The 13,397-nt window shown below is 39.5% G+C and overlaps 1 protein-coding gene across 1 annotated transcript in view; it reads left to right on the forward strand.

Annotated features, from left to right (window-relative positions):
* xpr1b (xenotropic and polytropic retrovirus receptor 1b) overlaps positions 1–13,107 on the forward strand; it is a 30,771-nt gene extending 17,664 nt beyond the window's left edge. Inside the window, exons 4-15 of the mRNA XM_084411647.1 lie at positions 1,829–2,049; positions 2,326–2,475; positions 2,641–2,724; positions 2,815–2,896; positions 3,078–3,274; positions 6,535–6,714; positions 6,867–7,032; positions 7,132–7,326; positions 7,577–7,737; positions 7,872–8,011; positions 8,311–8,532; positions 11,352–13,107. Of these exons, the coding sequence (XP_084267773.1) occupies positions 1,829–2,049; positions 2,326–2,475; positions 2,641–2,724; positions 2,815–2,896; positions 3,078–3,274; positions 6,535–6,714; positions 6,867–7,032; positions 7,132–7,326; positions 7,577–7,737; positions 7,872–8,011; positions 8,311–8,532; positions 11,352–11,406 (1,853 nt within the window). The 3' untranslated portion in view covers positions 11,407–13,107. The remainder of the gene's footprint in view (positions 1–1,828; positions 2,050–2,325; positions 2,476–2,640; positions 2,725–2,814; positions 2,897–3,077; positions 3,275–6,534; positions 6,715–6,866; positions 7,033–7,131; positions 7,327–7,576; positions 7,738–7,871; positions 8,012–8,310; positions 8,533–11,351) is intronic.
* Positions 13,108–13,397: the final 290 nt, after the last annotated feature.

A 13,397-nucleotide genomic window follows, 5' to 3' on the forward strand; every position in this document is an offset into this window, starting at 1 on the left:
GCGAGGTTCAGCACTTCAGCTGTATGTTACAGCACTTATCATCACACAGAACGAGCAGTGTGCTGTGTTTTTTATGTTGCTAGGCAACCACTGAAACAGCTGTCCTGTCAGTCAAGTAAACGTCAAATCAGCCTTTTATTAACTTTATTTACTTTCTGTTAACATTGTGGTAGTCACGGTTCGTGAAGTCGTTAAAGGGATAGTTCAGCCAAAAATGATATTTAACCCATGATTTACTCACCCTCAAGCCGTTCGAGATGTATATGTCAATCTTTTTTCAGACTAACACATTTTCAGTTATTTTATAAACGAAAATAACTGGCTTCCGGTAGCGGTCGACGCGCGTTCACGGAGATGGATGCTGGCGTATGACGTAGGACGCAGCGTAGGAAGCGTCGTGACGTAGAACGAACGTGACAGCGCAGCCAGAGAGCAGAGCAAAACAAAACTCTACGTTCGTTCTACATCACAACGCTTCCTACGCTACGTCCTACGTCATACGCCAGCATCCATCTCCGTGAACGCGCGGAGAACTACCGGAAGGCAGTTATTTTCGTTTATAAAGTTTTAAATATGTATATTTTTATGACAAAACTGCACGGATTACCCTCAGAAGGCCTTCGTTTATCCCCCTGGAGCCGGATGGATTAAGGATGCATGCACATTTTGGGACTTGAAGGAGGTGGACCCCATAGCTTCACATTATAACCACTGAAAGATCTAAGACATTTTCTAAAATAACTGAAAATGTGTTCGTCTGAAAAAAGATTGACATATACATCTCGAACGGCTTGAGGGTGAGTAAATCATGGGTTAAATATCTTTTTTTTTTGGCCGAACTATCCCTTTAAGCTCCTGTTAACCCGCGAGAGCACCACAAGTTTATCCTCCATCATCGCACTCTCCGGGCGTTCAAGCAACTGTAGCTTTCATCACTAAAACGGAAGGCCCGCCTCTCCATTCAATCAATTGGACAGTGAAAAAAAACGCGATGACGTCGGGCACTTTTTCCGCTCAGAGTTGCTTTTTTTTTTTTTACTTCAAAAACGCGAGGCGCATAAACAGCGCGCAGAACGCTCGCTGCCATAGGAAACCAATTGAAAATAGGCGCCTCTCACTGCAAAAAATGTGGAAGGTGTGTTCGGCCCCTTACCGTATATTGTGGCTGCTGGTGGGTTTTAAAATAGAGGCACACTAAATGTTAGCGGTCGGATCCCCTCCCAAGGAACTTTTTTAAAATGGCTTTTTGTTTGGGTAACTTTTAGACAAAGAAATTACAGAAAATTACACATTTATACTGCAAGATGATATAAATATAATTTCACTCACCTAGCCTATTATTTGAATGCTGAAAACACCGTGAGCCTCACATGTGTGAGTTTGTGTATCAGACAAAACCGCACTGTTCATTCACACAGAGACACTCAGAAATAACTTATTAGCAACATGCACTGACTGGATGTTGACGTGTTTATTTCTGGTGTGTGATAAGCTGTTAGATTAATCCATCGAGTAAAAATGTCCATAGCTTCTCATAGTTCTCTACATTTAATTCAATTCAATATCGTTTATCGGCCCAGCCCTAGTGGATAGTTATTTGATTTTATTCTTTGGGAAACTGATCTGATCTTGAAAAGTGGGATTCACTTCTCAGAATGAGGTGGTAGAAGGAATTGCTGACATCAACCTAAAATAAATTGTGTAGGCCAGGAAAGTAGATTGGTTACTGTTCATTTGCAATTTTGTGTTGACTAATATTTCTCTTGCTGATCATAGTTCCATCCATCCAGCTTCATTACATACATGATGTTTCCCTTTTATGACACAGAGAAGCTTGCCGAAGCACAGCGGCGTTTCGCGACGCTACAGAATGAGCTGCAGTCGTCTCTGGACGCGCAGCGGGAGAGCCGTCGAGCCACGGGCCTGCGCCGCCGTCGCGCTGTCTTCCACCTGTCGCAGCAGGAGCGCTGCAAACATCGCAATATCAAAGACCTGCAGCTGGCCTTCAGCGAGTTCTACCTCAGCCTTATCCTGCTGCAGAACTACCAGGTCTGAAAGCACACCACAAACTGATGTTTGGAAAATGTATTCAAGTAATGAATTTAGTCATGACATTTGATTATAAAGGACTAGACGGAACCTTCTGCTCATTTACACACATGATAACTATTCACTCAGTTGTATTTTTTTTTTTTGTAATTCCCTTATTATTTAATATCCAGTTTGTGTCATTCTTTTTTTATTCTCTGATTTTTATACATTTTAAGCTGTTCTTTGACTTATAAATCAGTCTCATTTAAAGTTGTAATGGTTTCTCCCTGTCAGAATCTAAACTTCACAGGTTTTCGGAAGATTTTAAAGAAGCATGACAAGATCTTTGAGACGATGCGAGGTGCTGATTGGCGTGAGCTTCATGTTGAAGTGGCTCCTTTTTACACCTGTAAGAAGATCACTCAGCTCATCTCTGAAACCGAGGTACCGTACACTTAACAGTGAAATGACTCATTCCACTTAAACATAAAGCATTTAAAACATAAAATACTTCATCTCCTTTCTGCTTTAAAGAGGAATTGAATTTGACGGCCTGATCAAACTAGCACAGTGGTTAGTTATTCTAACATCATGTTCTCAAATCCCCAGGCTCTTGTTACCGCAGAGCTGGAAGGAGGAGACCGACAGAAAGCCATGAAGAGGCTCCGAGTGCCCCCACTGGGAGCAGCGCAGGTAGAACACTGTGACCTTCACTAGAACACCTTTTCATTAGTACTTTTAAAAGGACATAAACCTCTCACCGTCCTGTGCTCTTTATCTTAGCCTGCACCAGCATGGACCACTTTTAGAGTGGGACTCTACTGTGGCATCTTCGTCGCTTTAACAGTCACAGTCATCATCACAGGTATATAACCTCTAATGATAGTTTGCCTTTAGTTCCTTTATCAAGTCAAATTTCACAAGGCTGCTTCTTTTCTTTACCACATCAAAGATGGATAACAACAGAAATATAACCCTGAGCTCTGAATCTTTCTCAAGGATTTCTCTTTGCTATTTTAACAATTTCATGTTTTGCACACCTGTAGTTGTGGGAAAACTGATTGGTGGAGAGGCGGAGAATGTGTGGCCCCTGGTAAGAATTTATCGGGGTGGTTTCCTGCTCATCGAATTCCTTTTCTTGTTGGGCATCAACACATATGGCTGGAGACAGGCTGGCGTGAACCACGTCTTAATATTCGAGCTCAACCCCCGTAACAACCTGTCCCACCAACATCTCTTTGAGGTAACTTGTAAATCTGTCATTGAAGTTCTGAGCAGTACAGTGAAAGCTATTTTTTTATGTTCTGTGAAATAAAGACAAGTGGAGACTTGTGATAATATAACATTTTAAAATTACAGTTTGAAATTGTACATTTTCGGGTCACTTATTTTGTTAGTGTGGGGGTGGGAGGGGTATAAGTGCATTTAAAATAATCAGAATAAAGCGCACATTAAAAAAGTATTTTGACAGCTACTTTATGCTTTTATAGATTTTGCAGTGGAAAGGTTCTGCCTTGCTAAAAACAAAATAAAATAAAAATATGGATGCAACTCAGAAAACTGTATCAAGTTCAGTAACCAATGCAAATTATTGACTTAGCAGAAATCAATAGGCTATAGATCAGGGGTGGGGAACGTTGGTCCAGGAGGGCCATTGTCCTGCAGAGTTTCAGGTGTGTTTGATTAGGGTTGGAACTAAACTCTGCAGGAGAGTGGCCCTCCAGGACCAACGTTCCCCACCCCTGCTATAGATGGTCTTGTGATTTCGTTAGATGTGGAAAAGGTATTTGACCGCATCAAATGGCCATATTTATGTCATATGTTACATAAATATGGTCTTGGTGAGCAATTTATCAAATGGGTCAAGTTATTGTATCACAAGCCTCTTTCTGCTGTGCGAGAGTTAGGAGAGGCACTAGACAAGTTTGCCCCCTTTCGCCTCTTTTATTTGCTTTAGCGATCAAACGTCTTAGAGCAGAAGCTATAAGAATAAATACTAACATTTGCGGGTTAACAGTAGCAAATAGCCAACACAAGATTAACCCGTACGCAGACGATATTCTGATTTTAATGGTGAATCCCGAAACATCTACCCCAGCTCTTATAGACACGATTAACAGATTTGGCATTTTTTCAGGATATATTAATTAATTTCAATAAATCACGGACAATCCTTTGGTGGATTAAAACAAATAGCCCAAACACTACCCTTTTTCCTGAGGGCTTGATATAACTAGACATAAATGTTACCCCTTCCTTCGAACAGATGTAAAAGTCAAACTTTCTCCCGCATTTTGAGTGCATTCAAGTGGATATAGAAAGGTGGAATATTCTTCCTATTTCTTTGCTAGGTCAGATCTCTCTTCTGAAGATGAATATTCTTCCGAGATTACCCCCCATTCAAATGATTCAGATAAACTTCACACATAAAACCATCAGGAAAATGAATGGTTGGATTAGTTCATTTATATGGTCAGATCCGTGTGGTTTGATTAAAAAAAGTTAATCAAGCAAATTTCCTTTAATAAATCTGCTTTTTCTCAATAGATTTAAATCCTTGAAATTCGCTTGTACTGTCAATGTATGGCAGTCTATAAGACGCTTGGAGGATAGACCTCAGCTCACCTCAGCGTTTACTCCTATTTGTGGTAACTGACTTCCTGCTGGGGACTGTAGACTCAGGCTTCAGATTCAGGGCCTCACCTCATGGCAGGGATTATTTGATGGACACATTTTGATGTCATTTGACCAACTAGTCGACAAATACAACCATCCCCCTTTCTGAGGCACAAGCTCCTCAGTGTGCCCGAAATGTGAAACAGAGGAGAGAGATCTTATTCATTGTTTTCGATAGGGATTGTTTTCTTATTCAGTGTTTGTAGGGAGATTCAGATTTTGGGTTGTGGTAGGACTTAGATGCTATCTTGTCTATTAACACGGGCTGTGACCCAATGTATATGCTGCTTTTAATGCATGGTGACATTACTACAGAAACATAAAAAGATGCTTTATAAGTTTCTATCATTTTGTGCAGGAAAATTTATTCTTTTGAATTGGCTATCGAAAAAAAAACCTTCGATAACACTTTGGCACAGGGATGTACTTGAACATGTATCTTTAGATTACTTAAACTGTGCTTCTCTTAGTGAAGATGTCAGATTTCACAGAAGGTGGGATCCATTTTTGACATATATGGGTTTAAATATGTTTTATGAGGTATAAATATGGAAGGTTTTTAAGTAGTGCTGCACGATTAATCGTATCGCAATCGCAATCGCGATGTCAAGCCTACGCGATTATATGACGCAAAATGCTGCGATTTTATATTAAATAAACAAATAAGCCTATAAATGCAGCATCTGTTAATTTTTGGCATCCTTTGGTCCCGCTCTTATTCATGCAAATGCTTTTAAACCATTCATGCGCGATAAGACAAAAAAGAACGCGCTGTCAGTCAGTGAATGTCCTCCTGACACACACACACACACACACACACACACACACACGACCCACTGATAGACGCGCGCCAGTATCAAGTTCTCTTTCGCGGTAGAACGAACAACACACATGTAGCCTATGCCAAAATGAACGCGCTGCCTGTGACACACAGAAAGACTCGCAATAATATCGTGCGTGCGTGCGCACAAAACAGCATGCCAGAATACAGTTCTCTTTCGAGCTTGAACGAACAATAACACACACAATTATGCCAAAATGTCTTTTTGTCGAGTATCTTCATAACATAAGATTAGTCTTATGATGAACGTTAAGAGTTCTGACTCGCGAGAGAATGAGGTGCGTATGAGATCCGCGTCTCTGACAGCAGCTGGTCTTAAAGGGACAGTACACAGTAGCTACTAATTATATCTGTCGCTAAAGTTAATCAAGGAAAAACAAGGAACAGAGAAAAACACTCACTGCTCTTGTCACAAACATCAGCGTACACTCTGAAACCAGTCACTTCTCTATATAAACAGGCAATTAAGATATTTGACAAGAAACCGAGATGGCATCATTGTGATATCATACAAAAGCACAAGCTTTTTACTTTTGAAAATTTTAGTATTTTGAAATTGACTTTTAAAAGCCCCCTATGGACAGGTGTTGAAAATTAGCACATGTGCTATAACACTTTAAACAATGCACCTGGTTCGTCCAATGTTATTGCTTTTTCCATATTTAATCAATATTAAAAAAATAAAAAAATAAAGACTAAAGAACTTTTTTCTTTAGGCAGATTATCACTAATCTGTGTGTGCATTTATTTTCCTTGAGAACCAAGCAAGTTGACTCATGAAACCATTTGTTTATTATATCGCATATCGCAATCGCAATCGCAATATTGACCTCTATTATCGCAATATGACATTTTCCCCAAATCGTGCAGCCCTATTTTTAAGTACTATTATTTTCTTTTTTTTATTCATTGGAGTGGTGAGCCATAATATGACGACAACCTATATATTTATATATGCATACATTTTTCACTCTGTTTTTGTGCAGATTGCTGGTTTCCTTGGAGTTCTTTGGTGCGTCAGTATTCTGTCCTGCCTCTTCGCTGAGGACACAAAGATCCCTATACAAGTGAACCCTCTAGCTCTCTATGGGTTCTTTTTCTTCTTCCTTATCAACCCTTTCAAAACATGCTACTACAAATCTCGCTTCTGGCTGCTCAAATTACTGGTAAGGGCCTGGAGAATCCAAATACATATCACACAACAGCATTCGGTGTGATTTTCAAAGTTGCACTTTTATGAGACATTATTCCATTTTTAAATTATTGATTGAATTGGTCAAATCCTCCTCCTTTATTTTCCACCCTTTTCTGTTCGTAGTTTCGAGTGGTCACAGCGCCATTTCACAGAGTTGGGTTTGCAGATTTCTGGCTGGCTGACCAACTCAACTCTCTAGTAGTGCTTCTGATGGATCTGGAGTACATGATCTGCTTCTACAGTATAGAGCTGACCTGGACCAATTCTGAGGGGAAGCTATTGAGTAAAGGTATCCAGATGCACATCAATGTCCTTGCATTTTAATTTAATCATGCTTTTATTAGGCAGTTAATGATGACATGTTAATGTGTTTTTGTTTTCAAACCAGATGGAGTGATTTGTCACTCATATTCATATGGAGTACGAGCTGTAATCCAGTGTTTGCCTGCCTGGTTCCGGTTTGTGCAGTGCCTGAGGCGTTACCGGGACACAAAGCGTGCCTTCCCTCACCTGGCCAATGCTGGCAAATACTCCACTACTTTCTTCGTGGTCATCTTTTCTGCGCTCTATAAGACTCATGAAAGTAAGCACCTGAGCTGTTACATTCTTTACCTGCAATTCTTTGTTTACCCAACATGACATTTTTTTTGTTTCCACTCAAAACAAGTGTGAAAGGCACTCAGGTAAAATATGGTGTATGATAATTTTTTTTTGAGATTAAAAGCGGACCACACACCGAACCTTGAGGAACGTCATGTGGCTAAACGTGCAGTCCTGTTATTCTCTTGTGTCTGTGATGTTCTCTCATGTCACTACCTGTCTGTTATCATTAGGTTATCAGGAAGGTCAGGTCTTCTTGTATATGATGATTGCCTGCAAGATCATTAATTCCTGCTACACCTTAATCTGGGACCTGAAGATGGACTGGGGTCTGTTTGACAAAAACGCAGGGGAGAACACCCTTCTCAGAGAGGAGATAGTATATCCACAGAAAGTAAGAATAATACACACACACTGTTGGCACTTAAGTTGTCTTATTTAAATATTTTTGTAGCGAACAGACCCCTCCACAGCATTTACACTGTGGACAGATTCGTTGTTGTTAATTTGTGTGCTCTCTTTGAACAGGCTTACTATTACTGTGCCATAATAGAAGATGTAATCTTGCGCTTTGCATGGACCATTCCACTTTCCCTTGGGATTGTGACTGCATACCCTAACATTTCTGATATTTTGGCCACTATCCTCGCACCTCTGGAGGTCTTCAGGTGAGCATACCTGCATATATCCATATGCCTGGTTTCGTGACTCATTAACCTATTCCTACCCACAACCTGTGGATAATAGTTGACCTCTTTGATGAACATGTTTTTCATGACATAGCTATTGTGTATTTTAGCATTATTGGAACGCTATATTGGCCAATCAGAAGCCATGACAATCAAAAAGCCATTTCATCTGTTTTTATTCATCAGGCCCCCATCCTCATTAATGTCTCCTTAAATGAATGGCATATTATTTTTCAGATGGAAATACTAAAGTAACTTGCCTTCATAATCTGTTTCAGGCGCTTTGTTTGGAACTTCTTCCGTCTGGAGAACGAACACCTGAATAACTGTGGTGAGTTCAGAGCGGTGCGGGACATCTCAGTAGCACCTCTGAATGCAGATGACCTGACGCTGCTGGAGCAAATGATGGACCAGGAGGACGGTGTGAGGAACAGAAAAGGAAAGAAGAACTGGAAGAGAAGCTACAGCATGTCCTTGAGAAGACCACGCCTCTCCTCCCAGTATGTGCAACATAGGACGTGCAACCACACAGACATAAACCCAGACATGGAATCCATTAAAACAAGCTTTGAACAGCAAAAGCAGCTGGCAATAGATGCAACATAAAGAAACGTCAGATGAATCTACATTAGCTGAATTTAATTTTAAACATGAAAAGATTTTGTCAGATTGGTTTAAATCAGTGGTTCTCATCCTTTTTGACTCCTCTCTTTGTCCACAACAATATTCAATTGCCTGATGTTCCTAGTTTCTATAAATTACAGTGTGGAAAATAATTATTTGATCCCTACTTATTTTGTAAGTTTACCCACTTACAAAGAAATGAAGGGTCTATCATTTTTATGGTAGGTTTATTTTAACGGAAAGAGACAGAATATCAACCCAAAAATCCAGAAAAAAACACCATTAAACATCATAAATTAGCATTTCAGTAAGTGAAATAAGTATTTGATCCCCAAGCAAAACATGCCTTAGTACTTGGAGAAACCTTTGTTGGCATCACAGAGTTTAGACGTGTCTTGTAGTTGGTCACCAGGTTGGCACACATCTCAGGAGGGATTTTGGTCCACTCCTCTTTACAGATACTCTCAAAATCCTTAAGGTTTCTTGGCTGTCGCTTTCTCGAAGTTTCAGCTCTCTCCACAGGTTTTCTATAGGATTAAGGTCTGGAGACTGGCTAGGCCACTCCAAGACCTCAATGTGCTTCTTCTTGAGCCACTACTTTGTTCCCTTGGCGGTATGTTTTGGGTCATTGTCATGCTGGAAGACCCATCTTCAGTGTTCTGGCTGAAGGAAGGAGGTTCTCGTTTAAGATTGAACGGTACATGGCCCCGTCTATCAGCCCCTCAATACAGTGAAGTCGTCCTGTACCCTTAGCAGAGAAACAGCCCAAAAGCATGATGTTTCCACCCCCGTGCTTGACTGTAGGGATGGTGTTCTTGGGGTCAGAGTCAGCATTTCTCTCCCTCCAAAAACGACGAGTTGAGTTGATGCCAAAGAGCTCAATTTTGGTCTCATGTGACCACAGCACTTTCTTCCTAAGCCTTCTCTGAATCATTAGATGTTCATTGGCAAACTTCAGACGGGCTTGAACATGTGCCTTCTTGAGCAGCGGGACCTTGTGGGCGCTGCAGGATTTCAATCCATTGGGGCGTAGTGTGTTACCAATGCTTTCCTTGGTGACTGTGGTCCCAACTGCATTGATATCATTAACAAGCTCCTCCCGTATAGTTCTGGGCTGATCCCTCACCTTTCTCAAGATCATCCTTACCTCATGAGGCCTCATTACCTCACACCAACAGTTGTCTCCTTCTCTCCAAGCTTCTTGCTGATGATCTTGTTAACCATTCCAGCTTTGTGCAGGTCTACAATCTGGTCCCTGACGTTTGACAGCTCTTTGGTCTTGCCCATGATGGTGGAGAGGTTGGAATGGAAGATACAGATTCTGTGGACAGGTTTCCACTGACATTAGGAGTACTTTCTTAAAGTGACAGGACTAATCTGTGTTTAACACGGGCACATAACCAGTCTGTAGGAGGCAGAATTCTTGCTGGTTGCTTGGGGATCAAATACTTATTTCACTCGATCAAATGCTAATCGATTTACAATCTTTATATAACTTCAGAAAATTGTTTTTCTGAATTTTTGGGTTGCTATTCTGTCTCAGTCCATTAAAATAAACCTGCCATAACCAGACCCTTGATTTCTTTGTAAGTGGGCGAACTTACAAAATTAGCAGGGGATCAAATCATTATTTTACATTTCAAGAGTCCAGAAGTATTAAGAAATGAACGCTCTTCAGGGATCCCAAACTTTTTAATTTTAAATCAATGAATTTGCCTGACTTTTCCAGTTGTTTTAATTTTCTTGGATAATAATTAATGTTAAGGATTTTTTTTTTCTAATTTCTAACTTATAAAATATTTTAGAGCTTGGCATTACTTGTATATGTATATTCATTTTAAACTGCCTACAGAGTTTGAAGATTTTATTAATTGACCTGACTTCTCTAGAAATCACTTGAAGCTGCCTCATGTATACTTTTTTTTTTTTTTTTTAAACCTGGGTTTACCTTTATTATTATAATAATAATAAATACCTTTATTTTTGTTTATTTTTAGCTTATCGTAATGCTTTTTCTCTTCATTTTTAGTCATCTTGAGTCCCCTTTGAAAGTTTGCAGAGGCCCCCTGGTTGGGAACAACTGGTTTAGATGCTATAGCATTGTCTGAGATTCAAGATGCCAAAATCAAAAAGCTTGTCCTTTTATTAGCATTGCAACTTCATCCTTAAAACACTAGATAAATCCCAGTTTTTACATGGACTTCAACACTTTGTGGCACTTTCCATGGAGAGGGTGCAAAATAGGGCTTGAAACAAACAAAAAAAAGGACATTTTTTTGGTTTCAGATCAGTTTAACCTTCAGAATATGTTTATGATATGAATTAAATGAGTAACTGTTCTAAGTTTGGGTTTGTAGTTATTGATGAATGCATGTTTCCTGTAACAGAAAAAATTGTTTTTCTTAAAACAAAAAGATTGTCAAATCTTTGAAAACGCGATTGAATTGAGAAAATGACTTGATTTGTTGACCTATATGAGTTCATTTAGCAGTTTCCAAATTTAAACTCTCTCTAAAGAACATATAAAAAAAAAAGTGCCTTTAATAAAAAGTAACGGGACATCAGGGACCCTATTTGGTGAATAAAACTGCCTTGTAAGCTTCTGAGCACCATCATACAGATGCTCTCATGATGAAAGTTTGATTAACTCAAGGATCTCTCTATATTTATCTTTTTGTTCTTTTTCTTTTTTCAGGTCGAAAGTCCGAGACACCAAAGTCCTGATAGAGGACACAGATGACGACACCTGACCTTTGCGTCCGCAATGGCTTGATAAAGTGTTTTTCAAGGACCATAGACCTCAGTGAGCCTCGACTCTTCAGAAGCTATCCAATCAATCCATCACAAAGCTGCCTGACCACACACACACACACACACACACACTTCTCACAACATCTCACTGACTCGTACATGCATATGAGCTCACAACAGGAGCGGACACTTCTTAGTTACTGTACTGTTTTTCGATTCCTTCGTTGCTGCCTTGATCATTTTTGTGAAGATACAATATGTGGATCTTCAAGTGAATTCAAAGGACAGCGTGTCAGTTCACAAACCGCTTGATTGGACTGCGCTCATACAAATCAAACACCTGACTGTGGACACTTCATTGCTGCAGGTGTGCGATCAGTCAATCGGTTTGGATACTTTCTTTCAAGACTTTTATGAGGAGGGTATGAAGACATTCATGTAGCACATGGACTGGTTTACCCTCATTCATGAAAATGGCAATTTCTACTTTTTTTTTCTTTCTTTTTTTCTGAATGTACATTTCATTGTTATTTATGTGAAGGAGAGATGCCTTGAACGTTGCTTTAAACCTTGGACTTTAACCCAGGACCTCTGCATGCTTTTGACCAACCCTCAGGTGGCTCTGAATGAAAAATACCAATTTGATATTTATAGTTATTAAATACTTTGCCATTCGAAGTCGATTTAAACACAAACCACTGACGTAGTTACCTAATCTAAAATGCCAAATGGGATTTATACCTCTGTTTGTTATTAAAAAAAATTCTTTCATGTGTCTTATAGTCAGTCTAGTTTGAAGAGGTGCTGCTTTTGTAGACCCAGAAAGAGAAAAACCCCTTTGCTTTAAAAGTGTCAGGCTCATGTTAAGAGCTAGCCAAATATCTAAAGCATTCCTCGAGAACATTTCCTTAGCCTTCATTTTAAAGCGGACTTCCTTCATATGATCCTCCTGAAACTCCATTTTCTTTTGTTTTTTAAAGTGTGAAAAACGCACATACCTTATTCTCTCGTCACATTCCACTCGAGTAGCATTCCAGGTCTCTGATCGTTTATTTTATTTTAATTTCAGTCAGTGTCTTCCAGAGCAACTTCCAGACCACCTGAGGGTTTCAGAGGTTCCAGGGAGAACCGAAACCTTCCATTTCTTTTTCAGATGAAGCTTATGACTGATACACGAGCACAACGAGTTTCTGTGCGAATCGTTCGTAAAACCTGTTGCGTAAATCATGATGAGACATTAGGCAAGGATGGTTTTCTGAATGATAATGCCCAGGTAGTTCTCGTATGATGTTTTATAATCCATTCCAGTTGGAAATGTGTATTTGTACCTCTGAAGACCTTGCTGTCTGTGAACGAGATCATTGTAAGACATTCATGAGATTCAACTACGCTGCAAGACTCAAAGACTCTCACCGGCTACACCTCACATACTATGTCATGTACTACTGTCCCAAGTAAATGCTTGGACCAAAAATATATATAAAAAAAACAAGGTTTCTCTGTTGTTTTCTCATGGTATTTAAACTCATTTTAGACATGCATTTAGATTGAGACTTCTAAACCACAAAAATTGACAAGATTGCCTTGTTTTAGCTCAAACTTAGTCTAAAACTGCTCTTTTGGTTTCTGAAATCTGAATCTAAATGTGTGATTCTTAAATGGATATTTCACCCAAAAATTAAAACGCTGTCATTAACTCGCCCTCATGTCATTTAATACCCATGCTTTCGCTTTTCTTCAAAAAGTTTGAATGAATCCTAAGAGATTTCGGTCTCTCCATTGAAAGACCATGTAACCAAAACTGTGCTGCTTCAAAAAGTTCATAAAGAGATTGTAATCCAAATCTTAAGAGACACAATCGCTTTATATGATGTAAAGCTTTAATTTAGGCTTTTATTCATATATAAACACTGATCCAATATGGTAAACAGAAGCTCAAACACTTAAACTCATTTGAGCTCCCGCAAGTAAACCAATGAGGCTGGTTCTT

This window comes from Rutilus rutilus (assembly GCF_951802725.1).
Source record: "Rutilus rutilus genome assembly, chromosome: 6".
NCBI classification, from domain to species: Eukaryota; Metazoa; Chordata; class Actinopteri; order Cypriniformes; family Leuciscidae; genus Rutilus; species Rutilus rutilus.